Genomic DNA, 27,924 nt, shown 5'->3' on the forward strand with positions numbered 1-27,924 from the left:
TACAGGGGAATGTCTGAACTAACACTGAACTCATTCACTGGTGAAATCCCTTACATGGAGGAAGGAGGAAAAACAGACTTGGAACCTAGGCTTCCTGGGTTTTAAGAACATTGTCCATGATAGCGTAGTACATCATTTTGGTTGAGGACTGATAAGACCTTGGAATATAGCAAACCTTCTTTTTGAAGTCTGCAATATAACACTTGGCACTGAAGTACAGTATTCCAATCAAATCACTCCCAGTGTGAGGATAGTACAATAATCTATGTAATTGTCTTTGTTACCATCACAATTAGCCTATGACTGGTCTTTCAGAGTTACGTATCAGTGCATTATGAGGTTATCAGCACTAGGAAGGCTAATGAATTCCCATTTCTAATGAATTTTGTACAATCATTATCTAGACCTAAATGGAAGAACAGATGCTGCTGCCAATTTTGGCTAATCTGGATTTTTTGTTTTAGTAGTATCTGAAGGTTTCTTTACTAAGTGAAGAAGATGTAATAAATCACAGTGTTTTTTAAACAATTTTGACAAGGTGAGAGCTGGAAGACCACCTTCTTATAGAAGCTCTGGATGTAGGAAAGAACCGTTAACAGAAAAATCTTTAAGCCGGTAGGTGAAAGAGTAAGTGAAAATTCCTACTGTCACCTGAGAAACTGTAGGAACTATTCAGTGAAATTAACTGGGTTGAAGTTTCAAATGCAAGTATTTGAACTGATGATAATATATTATCTGATGATAATATAGTATATTATATATATATATAATATATATATACTATATATATAATATAGTATAATATATTATATATACTATATATATATAGTATATATAATATATTATATATATAGTATATATAATATATTAACTGATGATAATATAGTATTTCCTTGGCTTAGAGATGAAGACTATTTTGAAGGGGAAGCAAAATGCTGTGAAAGGGTTGAACAGACTCATAGGAAACATCTTTCCTGCCTCCTCCTTCCTTCCCCCTCCTTGTGTTAAGACCCGGTTATCTCTGTGTCAGTTAAGGAACACAGCTCTTTAACAATCTCCATGGAAGACAGTAGTTGTGAATAATTTCAGGATGCAACATTAGAAAGCTTCCAAGCATCCAAAATATTTTTAGTGGTCTCTGGGAAGAAAAGGTAGGAGTAAGAGAAGGTGCAGTTGTTGTGAAATACAATTCGGTATTCTTCTGATTAACAAACAGTGGCAGAAAACAAGATGCAAGTATCTTGGTCTGGTTTTTCCAGCTATAGCTGGAAAAATATATTCTGGAAGTATTAGTCTAGCTGCCTGCTAATATACATATATAATATACATAAGCCTTCCAAAGGCCATTAGAGAGTGGCTTTATACAATATTTTAAAAACATATCCTCCATTAATATTACAGTATATTTGAGCAGATTCTATTTGCTGTGAGGAAGTAAGCAGGAACAGGAAATCATTGTTACATTGTGGAAATTAAAATTTAAAAGTTTATATGATAAACAACTGGGCAGAACATAACCAATGTTCTCTCAAAAAATTTAATATCAATCTAAAGGAGGACAACTTCCTTCAAAATAAAATGTGACATAATTTTACAGCATGTTAATTTAAAAGAAACTTATCTTCAACTGCTGCATTAATAAATCCATATGAATATAAATAATCTGATTTAATCACATGTAATTTCCAGTTACAGTTTAGCAACTACAAGCAAATACAGGTTACTAAGCTAGAGTCATCTTTTGTCCTGGTCTGAACATTGCACCAATCTGTACTTTCCTCTTCTTGGGATTCTGAAAATTATCATACCTGCAAATAAAAAAAAAAGACATTAGCAAATTCTTATGAAATGTGGTTTTTGTGGCTACATTTTCAGATGCATATTAATGCACCACAGAACTCCAGGTATTTACGTAAATGTTTATGGAAATGAAGAGTGCCTGTCTCCTCAGACCTGGGGACCTACAGGAGTTATCACCCACAAACCTAACTCAGAGAGCTCTCTGCCCTGCTTCCTTTGTTTTTTTTTCTCAGCTTCTTGATCTCCAAGTCCAAGGAGACACATTCTCCTTTTCAATATGGTTCTACTTCTATAGATTATTGCCTTTCCCAAACACAGCAGCTACAAAGACCACTAAGACCACTATAGAGGGTCAAACTCCAGCAATTTGAAAATACAAGGAGCTACTACTAAGTGAAAGCAGGAAGGACCTAGAACTTAAAAGCTCTTCTTTGTACTGTTATAGCTCTTAACACAATACCAGGGGTTTCTGGTCTGTTAGTTCTAGGTCCTACATGAATAAGACAAATCATCTGTAAAATAATTTTCCTTTCCCACTATGTAAGAATATTTCTTTAAAAACTGCTGTCAAAAGCTATCAGGTATCTGCTGCCAGTCCCCACATTGATTTAAAACTATTGTGTTTCCGATGTATAAAGAGTGTGGCAAGACCACATCTCCACTGAATTCAAAATTGCAAAAAAATATACTTACAGTTCAGTAAAATGCTTCCAGTCGTCCTGACTAATGGATGGTCTCATACCCTGAAGAGCAGTCATCAGATGAGACTGGGTAATAGTTAAAGTGGTCTTGGGAAGTGCTGACTGATTAAGGGTGCTGTCCTCCTTGAAAAGAGAGCCATGAACAGACAATAAAAATTTCTACAGAAACACAGTGCCATCAATATCATTAACTACGGAACCTCCCCATTACGTGTACAGATAAATGTATTAAAAATACAGTCACAACTTTCCCCCCTCCATATTAATAAATAACAGAAATAACTGTTTAATTATATGAATGCTAACATCTGGCTTATTTTCCTCAAACTAAGTATCACTTATCTTTGCTACTTCTGTTGCACAGTATTTAATATTATTGCAAAAATTATTTACTGAAATACCCAGAAGTGTGGAAAAACAACAAAGAAGTGTTAAGACTAAATAATAGTTTTAAAGTGTCATACTCCATTCTTGTTTCTGTAATTGGTCTTGCTAGCATTCATTTCTGTCCTCAGGTGCTCTGCTTGCTGCTCCTGGTTCTCCATGGAGCCTTCTTGAGAAGCTGCTCTAAGCATTGCAGGTTGTGAGGATGCAACATCTCTCTGAGTGATGCTGGTAAAGTCGTAAGTTATGGAGTTTGGACCGGACAAACACAAAGAGCTCTAAATTAATCACAAAAGGAAATACATTAACTCATTATGGATCCAAAGGAGCAACTCCATTATTAGGAATTAGTCTACAATTCAATATAAGTTTGCTTCCACTGGTAAAAAGAGTATTTTCTCTTTAAAATGTATTACACATATAATTTTTTGAACAGAAAGATTTAAATTAATATGCCAAAGTGTTTGGGCAAAAGGCCAAATTTGAAAATGAAGTGTTTCATGTCTGGAAAATATGTAAGTATTTTTATAATAGCCCATCTAAAAAAGAATAGAAGTCTGCTAAGTCCATTGCTATAATTAGGAAAATCAGTGGCTCTGAAATCTGGATGAATTTATGCAGTTAGCTTTGGAATTTAAATATTCATCACCTCCAAATTCTCTGTGCACTTGACAAGTTAAGCACCTTTCCAGTTCAACAACTTTAGGAGATCAAAGTCATTGTAGAATCCTGGCTGAAGAATTTTTGGTCAGAGGAAAACTAAGTCTTTAAAGTTACATTAAGTGAATACTATCACCTATAATGCAAGACAAAATATACCAAAGCACTTTCACAGTCAGTAGTTACTTCTCTGTCAAGTTATTGTTTGCTTTAAGAATCAATGCAAGACAGTTTTGAAAACAAGAGTCTAAGAATTTTGATTACTACTTGCACTAACAGTTCTAAAACAGACTGAAATTCATTTTGAAAATGAGTTTCCCATGTATCACACACAGTCTGAAACCATGTGTTGACTGTAAGGAGCTTGGAGGCAGCATACCCTGTTCTGCTGGCCTGCCAGCCAAGAGAGAGGAGCTGATCACTGTGTAGGTGCTGAGCAGCCAACCTGCATATCCCTACCTGAAAACTGGCCAGAGAAGATCCTGCTTTCTGTGCAATATGATGCAATACCAGAAATTCTGCTTCTTAAAGACAATGATGGAAGTTAAGTATTAGTTCTATTCTTTTTCATAATTCCATAGTCTGATTATTCTATTAATGCACATTTTATGGGGAACTGAAGAAGGTTCATTGATTCTTGAGACTAACTTAATTCTTGAAAGCTGGGTTGTCACTCTTTAGTAATAAAACTAAGTTAAAGAAAAAACAACAGACAAACCAACCACCAAAAAGCTGAAAACTGTTTTAGTGTTAAACTTTGGAAGGGAACAAGCCATTTGACCAGAGAGTAAAATCTAATATTAATGCAATTTGCTTAATTATAAGCAGTATTCTGGGATTTTGATTTTAAACTCCTGCAAGGTTGCAGAGAAGTGCATACTGTATTTTCTCAGATCACATCCTTCCATCCCCTTCCTCACTGTGGACTACTAAGAATAATCTGAAGACAGTCTGAAGGTCAAAGCAGACATAATTGTATTTATAAACCAAACCAGGCAAATGGTATGTTTTTTCCTGCTTCTCAACTAATAATATTTACAAAATTCAAAACACTAGATGAATAATTTACCAGTTCTGAAGGAGTTCCATTTCCCAGTTCTGATTCATAAGAGCTTCCGAAATAAAGACGATACATGTTGGACCTTGGATCTTCAGGAAGTAAGTCAGACATGTCTAAAGAAATAAGAGAGTGCTCTAGCCCTGCTTCTCCATCTACTGCTGAATCATCTGAGCCACTGCTGTGGTTTAGAAAAACCATGGAAGAGAGACTGAAGTCACTATCAGAACTAGATCCAAAATCCTGTAACAAAGAACAGAACATTACAAGAGTTAACTCATAACAAAGTACAATTGGAAATACATGAAAAGATTTGCTATACAGTGAAAATGAGACTATCAGTTTACATCTGACTCCAGTAGTAATCTGTCTTTCTCTAGGAGTATATTTCCAAATATTTTTATATGAAAATCTAATACCTGTAAGAACTTTGTCTTCATGCTAGAAAAATAGTTTCAGGAGATAATTTTAAGGTTTTATTGTTTCCACTGCCTCACACTCTCAGTAACAGCAAGTGTAGGGAAATTTCATGTATGAATTGTGTTGTGGAACTGTACCACTTCTGTCTCAACTTTACCCCTCAAGCAAATTAGTATCTTGTGTAAAATGCTCTAGGAGGCTGAAGTCAGTCTACTTTTATAGTGCCTAACTGCTGTACTCATTTTCATTCATAGTCAACACAAATGCTCATGTGGAAATCAGAATTCCTTCTTTAGACTGATATCTGCAAACCTCTTTGATTGTGCACCTCTATCAGTCAAAAATTTCCCAGTGCACACTACCAAGCATGTGGATATTATTTGTAAATTATATACATGTACCACTGAAGTTCTAATATTTTCTTCCTGCACATCAATGGGCTGCCTTGTGTTCTCTCTGGGGTGTGGGCAGAGACCACTTCTTCAGACAACATTCTCTTCCTATGATGGATAATCATGAGGTATCAACTACTTACTGATGCTACAAGGGAATGTTAGGGAAGATCCCTCTCAGTATTAAGATCCCAATTCCTTGGTAACAGCTGGAGCAAAAAGAATTCAAGAGTGTCTCCTTCATTTTGTACCTCTGACCCAACACTTCCCTTTGGCCACTGAGTAGTGGAAGTCAGATAGAACCAGAGGACAGGCATTAAAATTGTGAAGAGAGGTGGCTGAACAGAGTCTAAAAGATGAAGGATCTGCCAGTCACATGAGGGGTACAAACCAAAGATGGAATCCTGGACTTTGGAAGTTCAAATACTAGCTGGTGCCTGGAAGATGAGGCAGAGCTGGCCACTTCAGGTATTGCCATCCTTTCGCCCTTCTCTCCTGACCTCAGTCAAACCCAATCCGCTGGAACAACTTCCCAAAACCCACCAATTTCTTGTTTCCTCCATCATCCAAAATGTGCCATCTCAAAACTGAATTTGCTATCTGTTCCTAAGACATTCAGTGTGGGATCCCTCCTGTCAATCTGTTAGTTGTTTCTCACAAATGTGATAAACACATTTGGGCTTACATATACCTATTTAACAATAAATATCTATCATTAAATGAAAAAACACATGTATTTAAGAAGTATTTAAGCCAATTCATTACATTATTCTTGTATTTTTCTGCAAACATTTTAAAATGTTAATCCTCTGTATAAAAATATAAGAAAACATAATTTTGCTAAAAACCCCATACAATTAACTCTTTCAAACATATCAACATAAAAATAAACAGGACAGACTTATTTTATATCATTTATATTTACCTGTGTTAAATTTAAATTAGTATGGATTGCCTCTAATTGGGCATTGTATAACAAAGCTTTTAGGTCAGCCCCTGTGAACTGTTCTGTTTTTGCTGCCAAATCCTGAAAGTCCACATCATTTGCCAAGGACAGGGAACGACTGAGAGCTTTTAAGATTTCATAGCGTGAATTCTGTAAAAAAAGGGGAAAAAAAGTCAGTAAAGCAACCTGTTATTTTCCTTGTCCTGACTGTGTGACAGTGCTTTGGCCCTGTCACCCGCCACTTCCTCTCTGAGAGAGGAAGGATATTTTTCAAGATACTGTCCTAATACCAGAAAGATACTACCCTAAACAAATGTAGTATATAGACAATATATTTCTCTAGTATATCAAGTAAATATCTGGGATTTTTTATATATAAAATATATAAAAATATGAAGGTGAGCTCTGCTCCTCATATGTACTTTTGTAAAGAAAAGTATGGTGAAAATGAAATACTTCTATTTACCTGAATGATCTTACTCTAAACCAGAAGTTTAAAATAGAAAAAAAAAGAAAGGAAAAAAAAATGAAAAAAAAAAAAAGGAAAAAGAGGGTATATCTATGCTCTGAAAGTACAGGATCATCATGCATGTTTTGGAATGAAATTATGTGGTGATATTTGTTAAATATGTGAACTAATCTGAAAAAAAACAGCACTAATGTTTTCTCATAAAACAGGGAATCAGGGACACACACTGTACAACCCTGAAGGACTGGCTATGGTTTTAGCAAATCAACCGGACTCATACTTCAAAGAAAGATGGAGAACATTATACACCCTACATTGTATCCAATTTCTTTCTGCAGATTTGTACCCTGTGTTGTAATTTTTTATTTTTTTTTTAAATCAGCTAGTTCCACAGGATACGACTTGATCCAGAAGACTGTGGTAAACAGCCTTTTCTTTCCCCAGTTTTATGTGAACACATTGACATTAAAATCAGTGAATTTATCCTGTTGTATAACTGGAACTGGGAAATCAAGTCCACTTTTTCCAAGTTTGAAATACCACTACATATAAAGAAAAGGATAATAAAACCCATTAGTCTGATTTTTTCCCTGGTCTCTCGTGTGAAATTATTTGTTTCCTCACCTGATCAGGAGGTGGACAGTACAGGCATTTATCCAGTCGACCTGGCCTTAACAAAGCAGGGTCAATCAAATCCGGGCGACTGGTAGCAGCTAGCACATAAACTCCTTAGGAAAGTGCAGAAAAATGCCATTAACATCTGCTAAACTTCTGCACAAAAAGGAGCACACAGGTGAATTGGTACCTTGCAGGCCTTCCACACCATCTAACTGAGTCAAGAGCTGGTTAACCACTCGGTCGGTAACTCCTGTGTTGTCATGACCTCGGCGAGGAGCAATAGAATCAAACTCATCAAAGAAAACAATACAAGGCTTAGCTGCCTGAGCTCTGAAAGGGAAAAAAATCAGCAAAACTTATTCTTCTGTTTAAGTGTCATTCACAGGTAGACTTGCTTAGAAATATTGAAGGTAATTGCTTTTTGCTTCAGAGAACAATTGTACTTAATGACAGAACAGAAAATCTGCTTTCTGTAGAATTTAAGAGGTTCTGAAAACTGGGCTGTAATAGAATCAATGCTCATCTTTATGACATACTTTGCACTCACTTTATCATTTCTAAGTGCTCAACTGTCATATTAATATACATGAAAGCTCTAAAATCCAATCACTGTAGATGAGTTCTTGGCTTACAGACAGCTAACAAAAAGTCTGCCTATATTATAAGTTGAGAAGCAAAGGCTCTGAAGGATATGTTGGCATTAGTGAGCACTGAGGGCCAGTAAGAGCAGATTTGTAAAAAAAAAAACTACTGGCATTGAGGACTTCAATACCAAGTTTAATATGACCCTAGGTATTGACTGTGCATTACTACCTGGAGTACAGTCAACCGTTTTCTGGAATCATCTGAAAGGAATTCACAATATGTTTTCCAAGATAGTTCTATGTTGTGAACCAATGTAGTGTAGCTGGAGAGAACTGGGAGTTCAGCTTCAAAAGCACATTCCTCATTGCAGCCAAAATGTGCAGTTCTTTAACAATGATGGTCAGGTTGAACCTGCCAAGATACACCCATCTGGTTCAGTACAACCAATTATTTCAGATGCTTTTATGATCTGATGCTGTATCTCTCCTCAGACAACAAAATTATTTATTTGTCCTTCAACCTGTGGAATTTATTGATAACATCACAAATCTTTACAACACAAACCTGTTAAATATATCTCGAACTGATTGTTCACTTGCTCCAATGTATTTGCTGAGTAGCTCTGGTCCCTAAAAAGATACAATCAGAAAAACAATACTCATGACACATTTCTTAGTTTTAATGTGTAATTCAACAGCAGCATTTATTTTGCGTACTAGACTGAACATTCTTGCAATCAAGATAGTGTCATCTCTGAACAGAAGAGCCAAGGGATCTAGCTAAGCCAGAAGAAATTTTCAAGCATTCCAACGTGTTTGAAAGTAATCATTTCCATTTTTGTATGGTAACAGAACATGTGTTACATTATCTCAAGGGAAAGGTTTACACAGTATTTTAGAAACGTTAAAAATATATTGCTCAATTTCATTGTCCAGTGGAATCAAAATCTGGTGTCTTTTTATTTAAAAAAATGAGAAACTAAGAAAACCTGATTAAAATTTATAGTTCTGCCTAATTAATAAGTATACAAAAAAAAGTCAGTAATAAAACTCTGAGGTTCTAGGAATCATATACAGAGGGATACCCAGAGACAAGCAAAATTTTATATGTGAGTTTTTTAGTTTAGTATTTTGCCCTCACAAGCACATAGTTTCAGGTATTATGTGAGGTTATTTCATTCAGTTAATAAAATGAATCAATTAAGCTTAAACTCTTGCTACCTTGATGCTGATGAAATTCATTCCACTCTCTCTTGCAACCACTCCTGCCAACAGTGTTTTTCCTGTTCCAGGCGCTCCATACAGCAAAACTCCTGATCTCTGTCGTATGGGCAGGTTTGCAAATAATTCTGGATACTACAAAAGAGTTTCAATGTGATATATTATAAAATAAGCAACTATTCTGCAATGTACTATAAGATCACTGACAAGTCTAAAAAGAACGCATCTAATTTATTATATCCTAAGTATTATCCCAACAGCTCATCTGGTCTGTTTTTACTTTACCTGGGGCTGAACTAGGTTCCTAGGTTTAACAGGTACCTGAAATACAAACAAGTGGGATATTCTACCAAGAGGAAACAAGCCAGATAGGGATGGACTAGAGCTTTATATTCTCCCTGCTGGGAGTTCCTATTTTAACCACTGAATGATATGATCAAATATACCATTCAGTCATTTCTCTAAAGAGTCAATACTCAATGGCTCATCTCAACCTTCAAGTTTTAAGCAAGGCAGAAAGGCTAAAGTAAAATAAAGTGAGATTCCTGGACTGGCATTCATCTGAAAGAAAATGCTCCTCTAGCAAAAGCACTGTGGAAAACAGCTGGAAATGTTGTCTTCACAAAGCCTAATCACAAGCCCTGCAAACAAGTGTGGCAATAGTCCAATATTGTAGAGTACCACTTGCTCTGTAGTAAAGCTCAGCCATTCCCTTTTGTACTTGGAAGAGAGAAGGAGAAAGCGTTTTCCAGTAGCTGAAGACAGTTGAAGACAGTTGAAAAGCTACAAATTCATGCCTGTCATCTTTCTATCCAACACTCTCCAAACATTAAAAAATAATTCTTTCCTACTAACATTATGTACAAAATTCAAGTAACTGATTTAAAGGAGCTTAGTACCTTTGCAGGTAGCATGATGGTATCCCTGAGCATTTGCTTCACATCTTTTAAGCCACCAATCCTGTCCCAGCCAAGGTCTTTAGGTTTATGAAGGCTGACATTTCTCAGAGCTAATGGAGTAAAATCTTTCAGAGCTTTTTGAAAATCCACAGTTGACAGGTTCAAATCTGCTTAAAAAACAAAAAGAAAAAAAAAATCCTGAAAAAAAACCCCAAGCACACAGACTGCCAGTAACAAACTCCTTACAATATGTAACAATTAAAGGAATTTTAAACATAAAATATAAAAATTGAGGGTTTCTTTTTGTATTATCCAGTTCTGGATAACAGAAGTAAGACTATGAAGTAAGAGATTTTGTTGTCAACATACCACCATTTTCCGATGCATTCTGGTTGGAAGCACAAGTATGAATGGCACGATCAACCAGCATTGTAAAATCTCTAGCAACAAAACCTTCTGTTTCTTTTGCAATACACTGGAGGTCAAGATCAGAGAAGTCCTTCAGATCAGAATTCAGTTTCTTCTTTACTATGGAATACAGCATTTCATATCTTTGTTTCTGAAAAGCAGAATTGTGCAGTGTATATTGAGTTTACTATTTATATGAAGTTCAGGAATTCAAACAGTAATTAGGTATGATTTACTAAAATATCCTTAAATATTTGCTAACACCAACCATTTAAATAACAAAACAATTCTTCAGGTGCACTTCAACAAATTCACTGGTTTTGTAACTTTAAATATTCACCTCACCAGAGCTACTTTAAATTCAACTTTAATAATGAAAAACCCCTCCCTCCCCAGATTCTGTTTTACATCAATTTTTTTCTGTTTCACAAGAAAAAGGACACATTTCATTTTGCAGTATGAGCAGATAATATATTTGAGATGCAATATATTGTGCTAGATAAAAACACTTCAAATAATTTGCTGTCTTTTGAGATCTTGACTTTTGCAGTGACGTCTCATCCTTATTTGAGTATTAGTATTAAAAACAGTAAAAGCAGACTTGTAGGAAGTGAGAGAAAGTTAAACTGCATCTAACACAGCATCCCATCCTCAGTGGCTTTTAATTGCTGGCCTGTGACTGAAGACACACAAACAGGAACAACTCATGTCAAACACAAATGAGTCATTAGGGGATGAGGGTTTCAAAGTATGTGCTTTCTCCTGCATGAAAGTTAATACTGTTTATTCTTCTCTCTACCCATTTTTCTTTTCAAATTGGACTATGTTCAAAAGTAGAGGGATAGTAGTAACATGGAAACAAACCTAAAACTGTCCCATAAAATTAACATTTAGTTTTAATGACATTTTTATAATACATGTTCTAGGACATACTTATTTCACTGAGCTGTGAAAAAACACACATTTAATTTCATTTCTCTAACTTGATGACTTATGTGTTTTACAATGTTGCTCCTTCAGCATCCCCTTAGAGGAAACAAGGAGACATGCATACTTCACCTGTGTTAGACAACCTCATTTGTTTTATGTTGAACTGAAATATCCTCTGAATATACCCTTCTCTTACCACTGAAGAGTGGGGCCAACGGTGAGTTTTCACTGGATTACTGTGGGTTTTTTTTTTTTAACTTATAATGACAGCTATAAGTTCTGAGGTATTTAAGCACCATGAAAGCACTATTAAGATTTCCAGATTTTTTTCTCATCTTCAGGAGTAACCTACTATTTTTGCAGCTGTTCCAGTATCACATTTGAGGCTGCTGGGAAGGCAAACAGCATTTTAACTATTTTTATCTGAATTTACCTGATCTGGAGATTGGATACATTTGAAGCACTGAAATACATGAGTTCCTTGTGCTGAAACCAGGGAAGGATGAAGGGAATGTTCAGACTGACTCGTGGCAATTAATGCAATCAAACTCCCCATGGAAATAACTTCTTTCATCAGGTCTTTCAAAACTAAACAGAGAAGATATTGCTGCATGAATTGCAAAATAACAAAAATAGCCCTAAGGCGAAGAGTAGCATTAGTGCACACAAAATGTAACACCTTTGTAACACAGTATTTTTTCCCATGTTTACAGTTGTTTTTTTAAACTAGGGAAAAAAAAGAAATAGTAATTCTCTCTAGGACAGCACATCCCATTAAGAAAATGCCATCAGAGGTGTTTTTTAAAAGCTGATTTTGTAATGTCACTGATGGCATCAACTTTTGTGTGCTATTACTCCTTCCATGCAAACAAACAAACAAACAAAGTTATAGGAAAAAATCCAGATCTTAAGCCTAGAAAATAAGCCCTCCAGGAGAAAGGAAATATATAGCAGTAAATAAAATTAAGGATGCAAGTTAGATCTTCAAGAAAGAAAAACCCTTAAAACTCTAAAGCTCTGTTGTATGCATTATACCTTCAAGTAAAAGTAACAAGAAAACCAAACAATTCTGCATGTAATTTAGCACATTTTTAGGAAGAAATTACAGTAAAATTTACTGAATTTCAGAAGTATTTCAGTAAAAATTATGCTAACTCCCTCAAACTGAGCAAAGAAATGGAAGGCATTTTTTGCTATGGCTTTATTAATCTTGGTCATTTAGATTTAATTTGCAACTTAGCATTGCCTAGACTTTCAGGAATAAAAGGGAATCATATACAGGACATCAAACTAATCATCTTGTTTCTAACACTTGTGGATTATTACACTGTAAAACAAAACAAAGTTCTACAATGTATACCAAATAGGAGGATAAAGAAGTTGGTACTCATCTAAAAGAAGCTGGTTCTCACCAACACTAAGTATCAAATTGATGTATCACTGTAATTATAATAATTATGGAAAACAAAAAATCAATTTATCAGTAATTATCAGTTAAAGGTTCATCTGCAGCTTGTAATCAATTGCAACATATCTGAGTGTATGAGGAATATAAAAAAGAACAAAGAAGTTTCAAGCACTGGCAGTGGTACTGACAACAGGCATTACCAGCAGCAGCAGTGGTGGATGCACATTGGCAAGGACTACTCCAGGATCCAGGGTGCATTATTTTGATTCATCTAGGAGTCCACAAATGCCTACATCCATAATTTGTGAGTCTCTACCCGAATATCATACAGTCCAGATAATAACACAGACAGCATTGTTCAGGTGGGACAGTACAACTCAGGTGTAAGAAAATTTAAGTTGCATTATATTTCTATCCAGACAAAGGTAGAACAGTATTACCATAAGCAAGTCTATTGCTTTGAACCGTTTCAGGGCTGTTCTCATGCTCTGGTGTAGAAGGTACTCCAACAATGTGATCAAGATCATCCATCAAAAGAATAGATGGTTGTCTCCATGCTGCCTCTAAAAAAGCTTCTTCCACATGTTTCCTTATGTTTACTAATCTTTTTCCTAAAACAAAATACTATTAGAATGACACAAAATATCAGGAAAAAAATAAGACTGACTACATTTTGCTCATAATGTTTTATACTGTCTATTTTGACTTCACATCTATAAATCCAGATACCAAGATTAAACCAGAGTCAACAATCACTAAAGAAAAGAGCCCACACCTTCAAAGAAAAAAGTAGGACTAAAGGTCCCACATGTTCTAAAAGCTATTAATTATCTTTTACTAACCACTGTAGCAGCCCACAAGTCTAATTTCCAGACAGTTAAAACTAGAGAAATATCAGCAGCATTCTAAAATAAAGAATCCTGCATTCAGAAGAATTTTCCAGAGCAAATGACCTAACTCATTATCAATCTTTCCCCCTTCCTCTGGTGCAGGGAGCTCCAGCTTAAGTAGTGATTTAAGCAAAAAGAATACAGTAAGGAAATATAATGGCTCCATAAGAAACAGCTGAGTATTTTCTGCCCTTGTAACAGCAAGATTGTTTAGAAAATACAATGAAATGCCTCTTTTGTGCTCTTCCGCCTTTGCAAAAAACAATTATTTTGCTCTCACAAGGCCTGAGGAGTCATCTCATCCTCTATAATCATGAGTGTTAGGTGCCTATTGCCAAATACACTAGGTTAGTAAATATGCCACCATAAATCAGGTTTCAGTTGGTCATTCAATCCTTCTTTGATGTCTATGTTATCCTTTCACCTAGTACAGGCATGCTGGTTTGTTAATAAAACATTTGTTTCACCTAGCACAGTTAAAAAAACACACAGTTTAATTTTTTCAACTTCTTCCAATTTTGTAACAATTAGAAATTAGCATGGCAAGCATGGTTTGAATTTGTGGTGGTATGTAGGACAGATAGAAGTGTGAAATAAACTTACAGTAGCTGTATTTTCATCAGACCATTGAAGCTACTAAATGTGGGGCATCAAACATCCTTGCAAAAACAGCAAAAATGCTAGAAAAATTATTCAGACCAAATATAGTAACTTCATAACTGTGCCTCTTTATTCTACAGCAAACCTTTGAGATGAAAAGAAACCATTATCATACCTCTTAAAGTTTTACAATCAATTACTTCTACATGAGCATCCAGTCTAGTGAAAGCTTCTTTGCAGATGGCCTTTGCTAATGTTGACTTTCCACTTCCCTACAAAAATAAATGTGAGTTGAAGTAAATTGACAGAACCAATGTGTTTCTGTGTTTTTGTCACAGTATGCACCAGTCAACAAGCTGGGGAAACTGTACACACACTGGGTTTATTCCAGTAAAAGTATCTATCTGCAGTAATTTCATGATTACAAGTCGCACCTGATTATAAGCCACAGCTCCGGGTGTCGGCAACGTTTCGTTCTTCGTCCATATATAAGCTGCACTGGATTATTAGCCGCACTTTTGTTTGCAGCGAGGATCCGCGTGCAACTTTCACAAAGTTGCCAATTAGTAAGAGAATCGCGGGATCACGGGGTTTACTGGCTCAGCCCTGCTTGGGGCAGCTGCCAGAGAGTGGCCCCGGCCCCACTTGCTGCTGCTGCCAGGAAGAGGGAGAGCGGCGTGTCCGGCCGCTGCCGTGCTCCCCAGGGCCGGGCAGTGCTGCCGCTGCGTCGCCACTGCCCCGCTGCTCGGGGCTGGGTGGGCTCTGGCTCGGCTTGGGGCTCCTGCGGGCTCGGACTTCCGGGTTGGGAAATTTCCAAAATTTGTTCATATATTGGCTGCTCCTGAATGTAAGCGGCACTTCCGGGTTGGGAGCAAAATTTTAGTCAAAATGGTGCGGCTTATAATCGTGAAATTACTTTACTCTGCCTCTGTATCACTTGGTAGGGACCAAAGCCCTAGAGTGAAACAAAGATAAATTCAGAGTGAATACATCCAGTACAGTGTTCTGATTCCACTGAATTCAGTGTTAGGACATCTGCTAGGTTCAGTGATGTATGGTATTAAACGGATCACTGTAAGAGGCAACAGAAGAATAAGAGCATCAACTCCACCGCCATTTTATGTTAGAACACAAGAGAAAATACACACTTATTTTCATTCAATCACTTCAAAGACAAGAGGTGCTCATCATAATATAAACCCAAAGCAGATTAATCCCCTACTGAAATTGCATTGGTAGCAATCTTCCAAACACGTGTGTATATATATACATGCATATATATACATGGACATGTGTGTATGAGTTAACGTTTTACTGAATTATCTCTGTTCAGTTAACTGCTCTTTTTTCAGCTTCTTCTTTGTTCTTTGGATCGTTCATAGTATCAAAGAAAACTGAAGTCAACCAGTTTGTAGCTATGGAAAGCAATGTGCAAGGGCTTGCAGGTGAAAGCAGAAGTGAGTACCTTTCCTCCTGTGAGAAGCACCCCTCCACTTCGCAGTCCCACAGCATTAGCAGCCAGCTTTTGAGATAAAGGACGCCCCAGGAGACTGTGGCTTATGTGTTCAAATAAAGATGTTCCTAATTTGTCCACTCCTCTGTAGGGGAAAGGAAACATCAAATGGTCCAGGGTAGCATCAGTGCACACTCTGTAGGCAGTAAAAGCTTGCACTATGGGCAAGTTAGAATGCTGACACACTGTACTCTCAGTTGCCTTTCCCAGCATTGACAGCATGCTATCACAACACTCCAAGCCTCTCATGTCTCCTCTGCCCCATCCCTTCACATTTGCTACACAATACCACTGTTTTCCCTTATACTTATGACCACAGCACCCTGCATTTCTCTCCTCAGCTTATGACTGCGACAGAACTTTTAGGAACTACACTTCTTTGAGATCCTTACTATTAAATGAAGTTGAACAAATAAACAGATGGAAGTTACTGGGGGACATGGATTGGCAGAGCACAATATATAAATTTTGTTTCATTTAAACACCCCAGCTAAAACCACCCCACTGTCCCTTGCTGCTATATAAAAGTCTGTTCATACCACTTAGAACAGCAAAAACTGCTGAACTATCAGTATTTCTTCTAAAGTTCTGTTCTGAGTTTGCATGCTGAGGCAGTCTCAGTTCTGAAACCGTCCATCCTACTGGCAGACATGCCAAAATTTTCAGTATGTGAGTACCTTTAGACACATGAAGTTTTGTATTCACTGCAGTAAGACCATTCAAGGACAAAATTAACCATCTGCATAAACTAGGATAAAGTCTGAAATTTATACAGGCCAAAAGATGCACAATTTTGCTTAGATCTGGCATAGTTTCCAAAAAGTCTGCATTTCCACCAATGTTATTTTTCTCTAATTCTCATTCCCATTCCCTCCCATCTTTTTTCAATTAAAATGTCTCACCCTAAATCATTTAGTTTGTGGTATGGAAGGTTCTTGTCTCTATCAGGCATAGGTGGATGGTTGTCATCATCAGCTTTTCTACTTAGAGGATGTAAAAGAACCTACAACAAAGGAGAGTCAGGACTTTAGATGAAAAGTAACTATAGAAAAAGGCTATGGAGTGACCAGCCATTTCTAGAATTGTGCAAAGACAACACTGCATGTATGCTTTGCCATGCTTGAAAGAAAGGAGAGTTGGTGAAATGGAAGAGATACAACAACTTCCAAAATACAGTTTAGTGTTGACAGTAATTTAATAACATAACACTGGATTTTGGGCGAAGTGCTGTTTGTAACAGACTGTCCAGTCCACTATCTCTTCCTCTACCTGCAGCTTGTTCCTTCTCCTGTGCCATCCCTGTCCTGCTGGCAGGAGAGCTCATGAGGCAGAATAGCGAAACTGATTCAGGAATCTGACTAAGTGGAAAGTAACTTGACAAAATACCTGGCTGGAATTTTTCCATCTTGTTCACCAGTGAGCTAGCATGGAAAGCTGGGCAGGCAAACACGGACTGCAGAGGTTCACAGGTAAGAACAGACTAGTAGGAGATGTTGACACAGCTACTAAGAAATGCATTTTGCTTTCTCATCTTAGTTCCAATCACCTGAACAATTTCCAGAAGCCTTCTTATACTTTACTACTAGGAAAAGAAAGCTAGTTTTATTTTTTTTTTAATCAGCTATTCTAAATCTTGCCGACAAGTTCTATTCTAAACAGCCAAAAAACACCCTTAATTCTCCACTAAAATTCACTGTATGTTTAAAAATGAAAAAAACATCATCTCATTCCTGTAACTAAAACCCTGAAGTAATGGGCAGTGGATCAACTGGAATTACTAATGGAAGCAGTAATTCTAATATTAAATAGAAATATTTATTCTCCTCAGAAATGAAATACGGAAGAAACAGAAGGCACAGAAACTCTATCAGAGAAAAGGCAGGGTGAGTGTGGTCAGTTTGAATGCGGAATATGTCCCATCTTTGCCAGAACACGCTACTGGTCCTGCTGAGGATACACTGAGAAGTGGTTTAGTTACCAAGGGAGAGAACAACTAAGTATAAGAATGGTACATACACAAATAAGTATAAGGATGCTCAAACTTGGACAGTACTGACTTTCCTCTCTTCTAACTGATTTTTCTGAGAGTTTGATGTGCAAACTCTATGACATTCAGTGACAAACATGGCATGTCTGGCATTTCAAGCTACAAAATGACATAAAGGATGCAGATATAATTTAATTAATAAACTGACATTATTTACTTTAAAAGGGAAACTGAAATATATTATATACAAAATACAATATATTTTTAACAAGTATAACAATTTAAATTACTTGATACCTGATACTATGTGATATTTACTTGTATATTTGTCTTTTGCAGTAAACTGGGGCTCAGTATAAAAATATTCTCAGACTTATTTTCTTCAGTGCACATAGGATGTTTTGCACTAAGGACAAACTCCTCCATTCCTGTAAAAACACAATGAACAACTATTAAAACTCAAAATAAATTCCGTTTTCATTCCTCACAAGATAAGACTGATTAGAATATTACTACAATATAATCCCAAATGAAAGAATAAAAAGTAAATCATTAAAGGGTAACTCAATCTTATACTTTCAGTGTGAAGAGGTATCAGGTATGTTAAAAGGTGCATACAGAAATTAAGTGGCATACTGGCTAAGTAAATTCCATAGTAGATAGTACAATATCCTTGCCTTCTTTAACAGACAGATGTACACAGTCTGTGCTTTTCATTATCCATGGGTGATCATCAGTAGTGGAATCCTGCAGCCAAGAACTGAATGCACGTTTAACATCATCTTCATGTATATCTTTATGCTAAATAGGAAAAAGGAAGAAGGTAAATAAAACCGGGTTTTCGTAAGTAAAAATATTTTCTTCCTATGCATGAGGCATTTGTTTCTCTTATGGCAGCAGAGAGATGGAAGATGTAAGAATTTTATTCAGTTAGAAAACAGCATTTTGTCAACACCATTTCTATCAATTGCTCTAGGGAAAGCATCTGTGCAGCCCCTGCAATGGCCACAGCTGAGTATTAGACCACCTCTAATGATTTTTCCCTCAGAACACTGATATAAGGGCAAGGAAAAGTTTCTATTTTTGTTTACTTCTCTGCCTTCCCAGATCCACGGCACTGCTTAGACTCTGCTCACACCTGAAATACACCCCTCTCTTCCCAGTGTACCCTTTTCCTACCACTGGGCTTATCCAGTTCAGGGGCATCAACAACAACCTTCAACAGCCAGGCAAAGACCAAGCAACTTGATAACTGGAATAGGAAAAGAAATTGAGTCTAGATCCTATATCTCTTACTAAGTTCCTAATCACAGATGCTTAATTCCCATGTAGAAAAGGGGGAATCAATGAAGATGCTGGAAGCAGTGTTCAGAAAGGAAAACGGAAAACCTTTAACTGAATTAGAAAGGAAAAGGAGAAATCTGTATTTAAAACATACAAAAGCACACATAACTACTTTTTTTTTTACAATTTTAGCAGATTAATGCCAGATTATCACAGAATTTTCTGAGTTGGAAGGGACCCACAAGGATCATAACAATAATAATCCTTTTATCTCCAATATAAAAAAAAATAATGTAGTTCTTCTGTAGGTAAGAAACCAAGTTAGAATATTTGGGATGAAACACAAACCTGCCTAAGACTCCTTATTATGGCAAGTGCTGCATTTAGAGCTTTGAGGGGAACCTAATATAGGAAATAATCAGGTCAGTGTCACACAAGTTACAGAGAAATACGTAATTCCAGAGACACATCAGATGGGCTGTGAGAACTCGTAGTATGTTTCTACTGTCACAGATGCTCATTCAGAATATGTCTCCCTTACAGAAAAAGTAAGGGATTCAATGATATAACTTTAAAAATTAAATATTAACCATGAGGAAAAGAAAAAAGAAAACAAAATACTAAACAGCACATTATGATACTTTCACTACAATTGTCTGGGCATTGCAGGGTTGGAAAAATGTAAGCATGTCTTCTCCCAGAAGAGTTAAACTGGATATTTACTTCTTAACTCTGACTCTTTTTCTGTTTTGTTTTTGTTTCTTTTATAGGCTTAAAGGCATACACTTAATATTTGCTAGGTTTGAACCCATATTAATGTACTTCAAATGAAGGTCTGATGCAAAATCATTATCGATTACTGTTGCTATTTTGACAGTGATTTTTTTATACTTGAGACCTAACTTAACAATAAATGTATATTTTCCCTACCAATGCCATGTCTCCTTCATGTCAACGTCCTTTTTAATTAAAAAAACATCAGAAGTTCTCAAAATTTGAGAATAATGGAAAATCCTATGATTTTAAATGTGCTATGAGTTAAAAGTGTTCTATTCTTTAATAGCTTCAGGAAAACACGAAGTCAAAATTCAGAAGTTCAATTGATACCTACCAACTGATATCTATCAGTTCCTTTCAATAGAAAATTGTTACAATTAGCAGTGTAACTATCTGGAGATATCTACCAAGAGCAACCCAGAATTTAATGGTTTGGTGTTTACAGTACATTGATCAAAATACAAATACTAGATAAGCTCTGTTTAAGTAGCTCATAGCAACCTATTAACTTAAATTTACATAGTCAAAAAACCCATAAGAGATTATACCCCAAAAAAATCCTTTGAAATTATTTTTATAGTCAACAATAGACAACTTTCAGATCATCATCTAACAAATTAAAATACATAAACACAATACCCTCCTATCCTCCCCCGCATTTGACCAGAGCAATATTATCAGTTTCCCAATATATGAACAAGTATGTGACCAGTAATATCAACTCACTAAGTTCTGTTTGGGTTGCAGTGTAAGAGATACAGGAATTTTAGGAATAGATTCAACTGACTTAATTCGGACTGTTGAATGCATTTCTATATGTAGTTTTTCTCTCAGATCATCTGCAATCTGAAATATTTAAAGAAAAAAAAGTATTAGAAAGTAAACTAGTTATTGCATATAGTACTTAAACAATTTCTTCATCACTAATGGAACCTCATGAGAATTAAGAAGGAATTTATAACATTGACAGTGGTATCCAAATCTTACTCTTACATGCACACTTCTACACTGGTATCCAAATCTTACTCTTACATGCACATTTTTAGTTACCTTTTATCCTATTTGTGAAAGTGCTCACTACACCCGACCTTCTACTAATTTAATAAACCCAAAACCTCAAAAAATAAGTAGAAGAAATTCTTTGAACACTGCAAGAATGCTCTTAGTATTTAATTTCAGTTGATTAAAATTACAGTAATTTCATGATTACAAGCCGCACTGACTATAAGCTGCATCTCCAGGTGTTGGCAACATTGCGTTCTTTGTCCATACACAAGCCACACCTGATTATAAGCTGCTCTGCTGTTTGCAGCGAGGACCTGCGTGTAACAAAGTTGCCAAATAGTAACAGAATCGAGGGATCGTGGGGTTTACTGGCTTGGCTCAGTCCGTGCGGGCTCGGCCCGCTCGGGGCTGCCGACAGGGCCAGGTGGCCCAGCTTGGCGGGGCCACTCGGTGGGGCCACTCGAGGCCGGCTGCCGCTGCCGCTGGGCTCACTCACCCCGGCCTGGCGCTGCCCCGCGGTAGCAGGCAGGGACGGAGCCTGCCAGCAGCGGCAGGCGGGGATGGAGCCTGCCTGCTCCTGCGGTGGCAGGCGGGGACGGGAGCCCCCCGCTTTCCCCCACGGGCTGCAGGGATGGCAGGAGGGAGCCCCCGCCTCCCCCTCGAGCCGTGGGGTAGCAGCACAGAGGCCCCCTTCTGTCCCCGGGGCTGCGCTGCCTGAAGGAAGGAGCTCCCCACCTCCCTCCCCGCCCCTCCGCCCCGCTGCGGGCACTGAGCTGGCCCCACCCGCCGCGCAACACAGTAACCAATTTGTAACAATTGCAAAATCCTGGGTTTTACTGGCAGGTGCTCGGCTCGGCACCCTGGCTGGCACTTCCAGGGTTGGAAATTTCAGAAAATTTTTCACATATTAGCCGCTCCTGAGTGTAAGCCACATTTCCGGGGTGGGAGCAAAATTTTAGTCAAAATGGTGCAGCTTATAATTGTGAAATTACTGTAATTTTACATGGGTAGGTAAATATGCATGGACCATTACAGAGACCAGAACTAAGCACAACTGCAGCAGAGAGACAGAAAATCCAGTCTCCCTAGATTATACTAGTGAGTTTGCCCTTTTAAGGAAACTCCTTTTCAATCTGTGTTATTTTTTAAAACTTACACCAATTTGAAAACATCTCATAAATATTTCTTAACTATGAGAGACTTTATGATTGCTGGTGTTTGGAAAATTGTTACATCTGTCAAAAGACTTCATGGCAAAGAACACTGCAGGCTCTTGCTTTTATTCTTAACACAGCAATGAGTGAATGGTGAGAAATTTGTCAAAATACTCAAATGGTGATTTGGAGCACATTCTGTTTGCTTTTGTTGATCCCACATGTGCTTCCAGGAAAGCAAGAACATAATCAGGCAGTAGTTCCATCAGAACAAGCTGAAACATCAGTATGTCCATACCCAGACTTGTGCTACCTGGCAAAATGGCAAATGAAAACTAGAACAGTTTAAATTATATAAGTTGGTTATTTGATATTAATCTCCAAGATGTATTTTAAAGACTGTATAAAAGGACTCACAAACATTATGTAGCACTAGGATACGCCATCCTGTTACTTTACTGTTTGATGACCCCTAGGTCAAGGCACATTTCAAAGAGTTAACTGATGAAGAGTCTTATGCAGTACTGAATGTATATAAACAGACTTTCACAGATTGTGAAGAAAGTATATATTCCCTTCAGAAATGTTGAAGCATTTTCCTCATTTGGTGTAAAAATGCTAAGTGTGCAGAAACCCAGAGTACACTGTACATCTTGGAGGATGATGGTAAGTAATGCAGCCCAGAGTACAAAGCACAGCTCTAGAAAACAGTATTTGGTTCTAGCAAACTCAAGAGATTAACGCAAACCACATGTTAAGAAGCCAGTTCACAACTATCCAATAGAAAATATTATAAAATAAAAAGCCCAAAATATGGTGTGCTCAAACTAACCCAAACTCTTCCAACATGCAGAGCTTCCCCATCGTGGCCACACTCTATGACACTCTTTAGGTCTTCAAATCCATTCCAAACGATTTGAACAACAGATCCCTCACTGGATGCTTGACCACTATTAGAATTAGAAGGACTTTTGTCTTGTGTACTAGTCAAATGATTTTGCTTTTCAAGTGGCAGATTTTGTTTTGCTTCTTGATGACGCTGTCTTGGGGAAAGTAGCTCATTAATTTTCCCGTAAGATACTACTGGATTTGGATCCAAATCAATATATTCCAAATTCCATGGAAAAACATGAACAGCATTGCATTTCAGAAATTCATGAGTGGTGGACACGTTCTGTACGCTGGGAGGCTGGGACTGACATACTCTAAAAATGGAATCCATGTGAATTAAGTTCAGCAGTTTGTCTTTGAAGGTGCTCATTTTATCATTATCACATGAAGTCTTTTGTTTTGGCTCAGATGTATTAGAGAAAACATTCCCTATGAAATTCCATATATTTGGGAGAACATGTGAGCCAAACATCGTGTTTGCATCAGCCTTACTCTGTTCAAGGACTCCAGACTTTAAGTAAGGTTGTTTGGCAAAAGGATCCTTTAATGTTTCTTCTTGTTCCATGTTATTTTTCACAAAATTTTTGAGTAAGATGTCACGTTCTGTGGCAGATGTGCTGGTGATATTCTCCTCAGTTCCATGTGTTTTGGGACATATCAGAAGCTCCGTGCATGGCTCTAATCTCCCATATGGGGCTGCTGGCACAAGTGTACCTAAGTACGAGCAAAAGATGCCAATGAATGCATCCACCCCTGCAAAGCAGCTTACTGGACGTGCCCCAAGAGCCTTGAGCTCTGCTTACCAATTCTGATGTAAACGTGGGTGTGCTGCTCAACCCAGACAGGTAAGATGGCTCTTGGAAACACCACTCGAATCTGGTCAAGAAGATGTCTTTCAAGGGAGGAAGCGTGCAGTTCCTGGGAAAATGTGATACCATGATAAATTAAATATTGCATACATTTTTAACATTTGCTTGAAGAAAAAAGCCTGTATGTCTCTTTCTCATACACCATTTGAAATACAAAATACAACTAAACTCCACCACATTTAATATTTTCTTAGAGGCAAAAAACTGCTCGAGTCAGAATCTCTGTCATCTGTAAGACAAGAATGTGAACAATGGAAGAGGTTATATTACCAGAATTTCCCAATCATCTGCTGTGAGTGGTTCCACTTCTACTTGCTGACAGGAGGACACATGGGAACAGGGTTCAAGAAACACCTGGCAAAAGTAACACCAAAATATTTAACTCCTTATTTTTAAATATATAAAAGCTTAATCTTTATTTCAACTAGAAAATTCACATTATATGTTTTTGCTACTTGGAACACACACCATCCTAATGACACTAAATAATTCATAAGCAGATGAATGCTCAATGGATGGGAAATGGATCCCATTAGGTACAGGGACATCAATAAGCAGTGAATATTAAAAGAATCAGGAGTTGTATCAGGTGATAACAAACAATCAATTATTAATACAGCTTGATCACATAATCATCTTTCCATTTTTTAATCTTTATTTTTAAATCCCCAGGATTTTAAAAGGTTGAAAAATTCATTTGCTTGTGCATACATTTAGAACCAGCTGAAAAATAAGGAAAAAGTATAACAGAAAAGCAAGCCCAGCTCCTTAATGAATGGTTTCATAGGAAGCAGCCCCATCTCCCCAGAACAGTTTTAATATTGTGTGAATCAGGAGGAATGGTAAAAGCTGTTGTGGCTTAGGCCTTTCAGAATGCATTAAATACAGACTTCAAAAGTCAGTTTTTGTCAAAGGTTTCATTTTACAAAAAATAATAATTTGCAAATAGTATCTTACAATTCATTTTCAAAGAAACATCATTAATTTTTTCCTGAGATAAAACTAGTTACCTGTCCTCTGAGAGAATTACGTTAGTAATGACTAAGGTAATTTCACGTTCGTAAAAAAAGTAACAAACAGCTTTCAAATCTTCTACGTCCTTAGTTTGAAGCAATAATTGAGAGGAATATCTTTTCCCCAGCACAGCAAATAGAAGATATACAGTAAACATGTGACTACTGAATCCAAAACAACGGTGAAACTACCTAATTAACCATGTATTTATTTGATTGTACAGATGACTATTCCCAGATAACAGCTGGGTGACATATTCTTAGGTTTCTTTTGCCAACTGTTTTCCTGTTGAAGGCTATTAATTGCTAGAACTGAAAAGGGTAGATGCCTGGCTGCTCAACCACTAAACTGGAAATTTCTACCAATAGACACATAATTTCTGGAGAAAATATGTTTAAAAAGTAAACAAGGTAAGACAATACACTGCTCTGAGTCACACTCTTTGATGTCTTCCATTATGTTGAACAAAATTTTGCATATAAGAGAAGAGGCAATTATTAATAGACTGCACAAAAACAGTGTGCAAAGTAGTACTTTTCTATTCTTGTTTGTTTAAATGTCTGCCTATTAATTTTGAAATTTTAGTAGTCTCATGTCAGAAACTTTGTCTCGGGCATCTCTAACTTCTGCGCAATGAAAGAGTCATTTATGAGAAGTTTAACACAGTGTTCAAGAGTAAGAGGTGAATGTACAAAAAGTAGATAGATAGACAGATAGAAAGACAGATAGATACTCATAAGAGTTGATATTCAAAGAGAAAGGGACATATGGTGAAGGGGTGAAAAAAGGGATGAAAATTAAAACCCCAAGTAAGTTAAACAAGAATATGCAGAAAGTCAATACCCACTTTAAAACAACAGGAACTCCAAGCAAAATGTTCCCATTCCAAATTTTTCAATTGCTTAAAAGTGTATTTTCTTAAAATTAATGTCACTGAAGATAGTTGTTTCAGCCCTGCAAAGACCTACCCAGAAGCCTATCCTAACACTGTTTAGGCAATTGTTGATGGTTTAATGAGCAAATCCTTTCATGTTCGAAACAGTTCATCACAGTTAACTTTTCTCATGAACAGATGTAAATGAAGAAACTTTCTAAATACAGGAAACAAGGTCACAGCTAACTCATGAAGTATTACCTTTTCACTTATCTTCCGATATACTCTTTATTTAAATAAAAAAAAAAGAGAGCATTTCAAACCTGTTCTCCATCTGTGATGCCAAGTTTCTCTGCCAAATGTCTGTTAATCTCTGCAATATTTTCACCCTGGTGACCTCGATGCCTGGTTTCCATCCAGCTCAAAAATACAGGCTGATGACCACAGGATACTTTCACAGCTTGGCCCTATGAGTTTCAAAGGAAAAAAAATAAATTAATATAAAACCAGCTAAGTAAGATTAGAAAACCTAAACTGTATTTGACTGGAGAGATCAAAGGAATTAATTATCTGGATTTTACACCTTGTTTACACAACTCTCAACACACAAGTGAGTGTTGGTTTCAATTCTTAAACAGCTTTCTATTTTTATGGACTATTTCTAAGTAAGAAAATCAACACTTTTTTCTTTCTTCTGCATGATAGGGTATCAAAAAATATTTTACAAGAATGTGTAGTTGCACATTTATATTTCCCAAATGAGGAAAAGAAATAAACATATACTTTGGTTTCACAAAACTTATAACATTCACATGGTTTTCAAGATTTCTTCCGTGACATACCTGAAATAAGTCAAAAATCATATTAACTCAAACCAAAATGATTTTATCAATCTGTTTCAGAATTGCACAGGTATTTTGATGTCAAACTGAAGAACTTCTTTAATATCTTCTGCAATTAGATTCAGCGTTTGATTCAATTTATCCCCTTTTTAACATTTTTATTCATGACATGTGTTTAAGATGCTATTTCTATCAAGTTTTCTGAGATTCTATTTTTTCATTTAGCAGCTCGGGTTAAGCAAAAGCAGGATTCCACCATAACAAACAGAATGACACTACAGGACTTCAAAACAACTGCACTCCTTTCTCTTCTCTCTTGCCAGCAAATCTGTAAAACACTCCGAAACTGCAGCGGAAATTAAGCTCACATTTAATACTGCATTTCTTCCAATTCCACCAACCTCCTTCTACTACCCCAAAGATGAACGAGCAGGTTTTTATACGCCTACATTGCTTTCCTGTTGGGAAATGCCCTTTTTGGCCTTGAGAAATCAGGTGGTTACCCACGGCGAGGAAGGCCTGCTCAGCCCACAGGGCTGTGCCAGAACTCCTGAGCTTTGCTCGCATTTCTCGGCTCATTCCTGCCGAGTTCCACCCTGTTCTGCCGGCACTCTCAGTTCTGTGTTCACGGCACAAGAGGCACACGGTGCCTCTCCTCCCGTTTCCACGTGTGAAATGTTATTTACAGTGTAAGGTGCATTCCCTGCAGCTGACCCCGCGCCCTCAGCAGGGCTCTGCGTGACGGGAGCGCCTCTCTGTAGTGACACACTTTATATATGTACATCAAGAATGAGGATTCTATATGGATTTGTCACCTCGTACCTGAGTTAAACATTTACACATTATTCGCTTAATAGCAGCAGGTTACAGGGAAAACTGGTGTGAAACGGGGAGTGTTGAGAGAGACGCAGATGCCCACTGTGCCAGACCACGTTGGGGAAGAAAAATTCCCGCGTTTTATTAGGAATGGATGACCATTCTGGGCCACGCAGGAGGCGAGGGAAGGAGGGCTTCCCCGATGTCTCCCCGTGAGGGGTCCCGGCTGCGCAAAGGGCTGAGCCGTGAGGGAGGGGAGGAGGGCTCTGTATCGCCACGGCAACAGGATGCGGGGGTGCGCTCACATCATCCTCCCTGCCTGCCTGAGGCGTCCCTGCGCCCGGGCCCCGAGCGGCGCCGCCCCGGTACCTGCTGCAGGCGGAGGAGCGAGGCCAGCGCGGGCGGCAGGTGCAGGAAGCAGTCGCGGGTCCCGCTCAGGACGACGGTGGCAGCGGCGGCTCCACCGGGGTCGCCACAGCCCCACATGGCCGCGGCCGCCCGGCCCCACTCC

General features: G+C 37.5%; 1 protein-coding gene across 1 annotated transcript; it reads right to left on the reverse strand.

The window, feature by feature from the left end:
- Positions 1–1,107: 1,107 nt before the first annotated feature.
- Positions 1,108–27,919, reverse strand: PEX1 (peroxisomal biogenesis factor 1). The gene is made up of 24 exons (XM_033072432.1): positions 27,783–27,919; positions 26,079–26,222; positions 24,138–24,221; positions 23,802–23,916; positions 22,940–23,712; positions 20,675–20,794; positions 18,565–18,688; positions 18,206–18,315; positions 16,803–16,903; positions 15,853–15,985; positions 14,563–14,659; positions 13,338–13,508; positions 11,923–12,077; positions 10,521–10,710; positions 10,152–10,318; positions 9,253–9,387; positions 8,597–8,661; positions 7,635–7,777; positions 7,454–7,557; positions 6,340–6,510; positions 4,615–4,845; positions 2,966–3,163; positions 2,494–2,624; positions 1,108–1,808 (listed from the first exon to the last, which is right to left on the reverse strand). The coding sequence occupies exons 1-24, from the start codon at positions 27,897–27,899 to the stop codon at positions 1,724–1,726; spliced, it is 3,864 nt and encodes a 1,287-aa protein (XP_032928323.1). The 5' UTR covers positions 27,900–27,919; the 3' UTR covers positions 1,108–1,723.
- Between the last annotated feature and the right edge of the window lie 5 nt (positions 27,920–27,924).

The sequence above is a fragment of the Catharus ustulatus genome, chromosome 1 (assembly GCF_009819885.2).
Source record: "Catharus ustulatus isolate bCatUst1 chromosome 1, bCatUst1.pri.v2, whole genome shotgun sequence".
NCBI lineage: Eukaryota > Metazoa > Chordata > Aves > Passeriformes > Turdidae > Catharus > Catharus ustulatus.

Bases quoted from the DNA above. Each gene is read 5' to 3' on its own strand.
- PEX1 (XM_033072432.1), bottom strand. From the start codon at position 27,899: ATGTGGGGCTGTGGCGACCCCGGTGGAGCCGCCGCTGCCACCGTCGTC. The intron at 6,511-7,453 runs GTGAGGAAACAA...CTTTTTTTACAG, and splicing joins ACTGTCCACCTCCTGATCAG to AATTCACGCTATGAAATCTT. The intron at 3,164-4,614 runs GTAAATTATTCA...TGATTAATTTAG, and splicing joins ATGGAACTCCTTCAGAACTG to AGCTCTTTGTGTTTGTCCGG.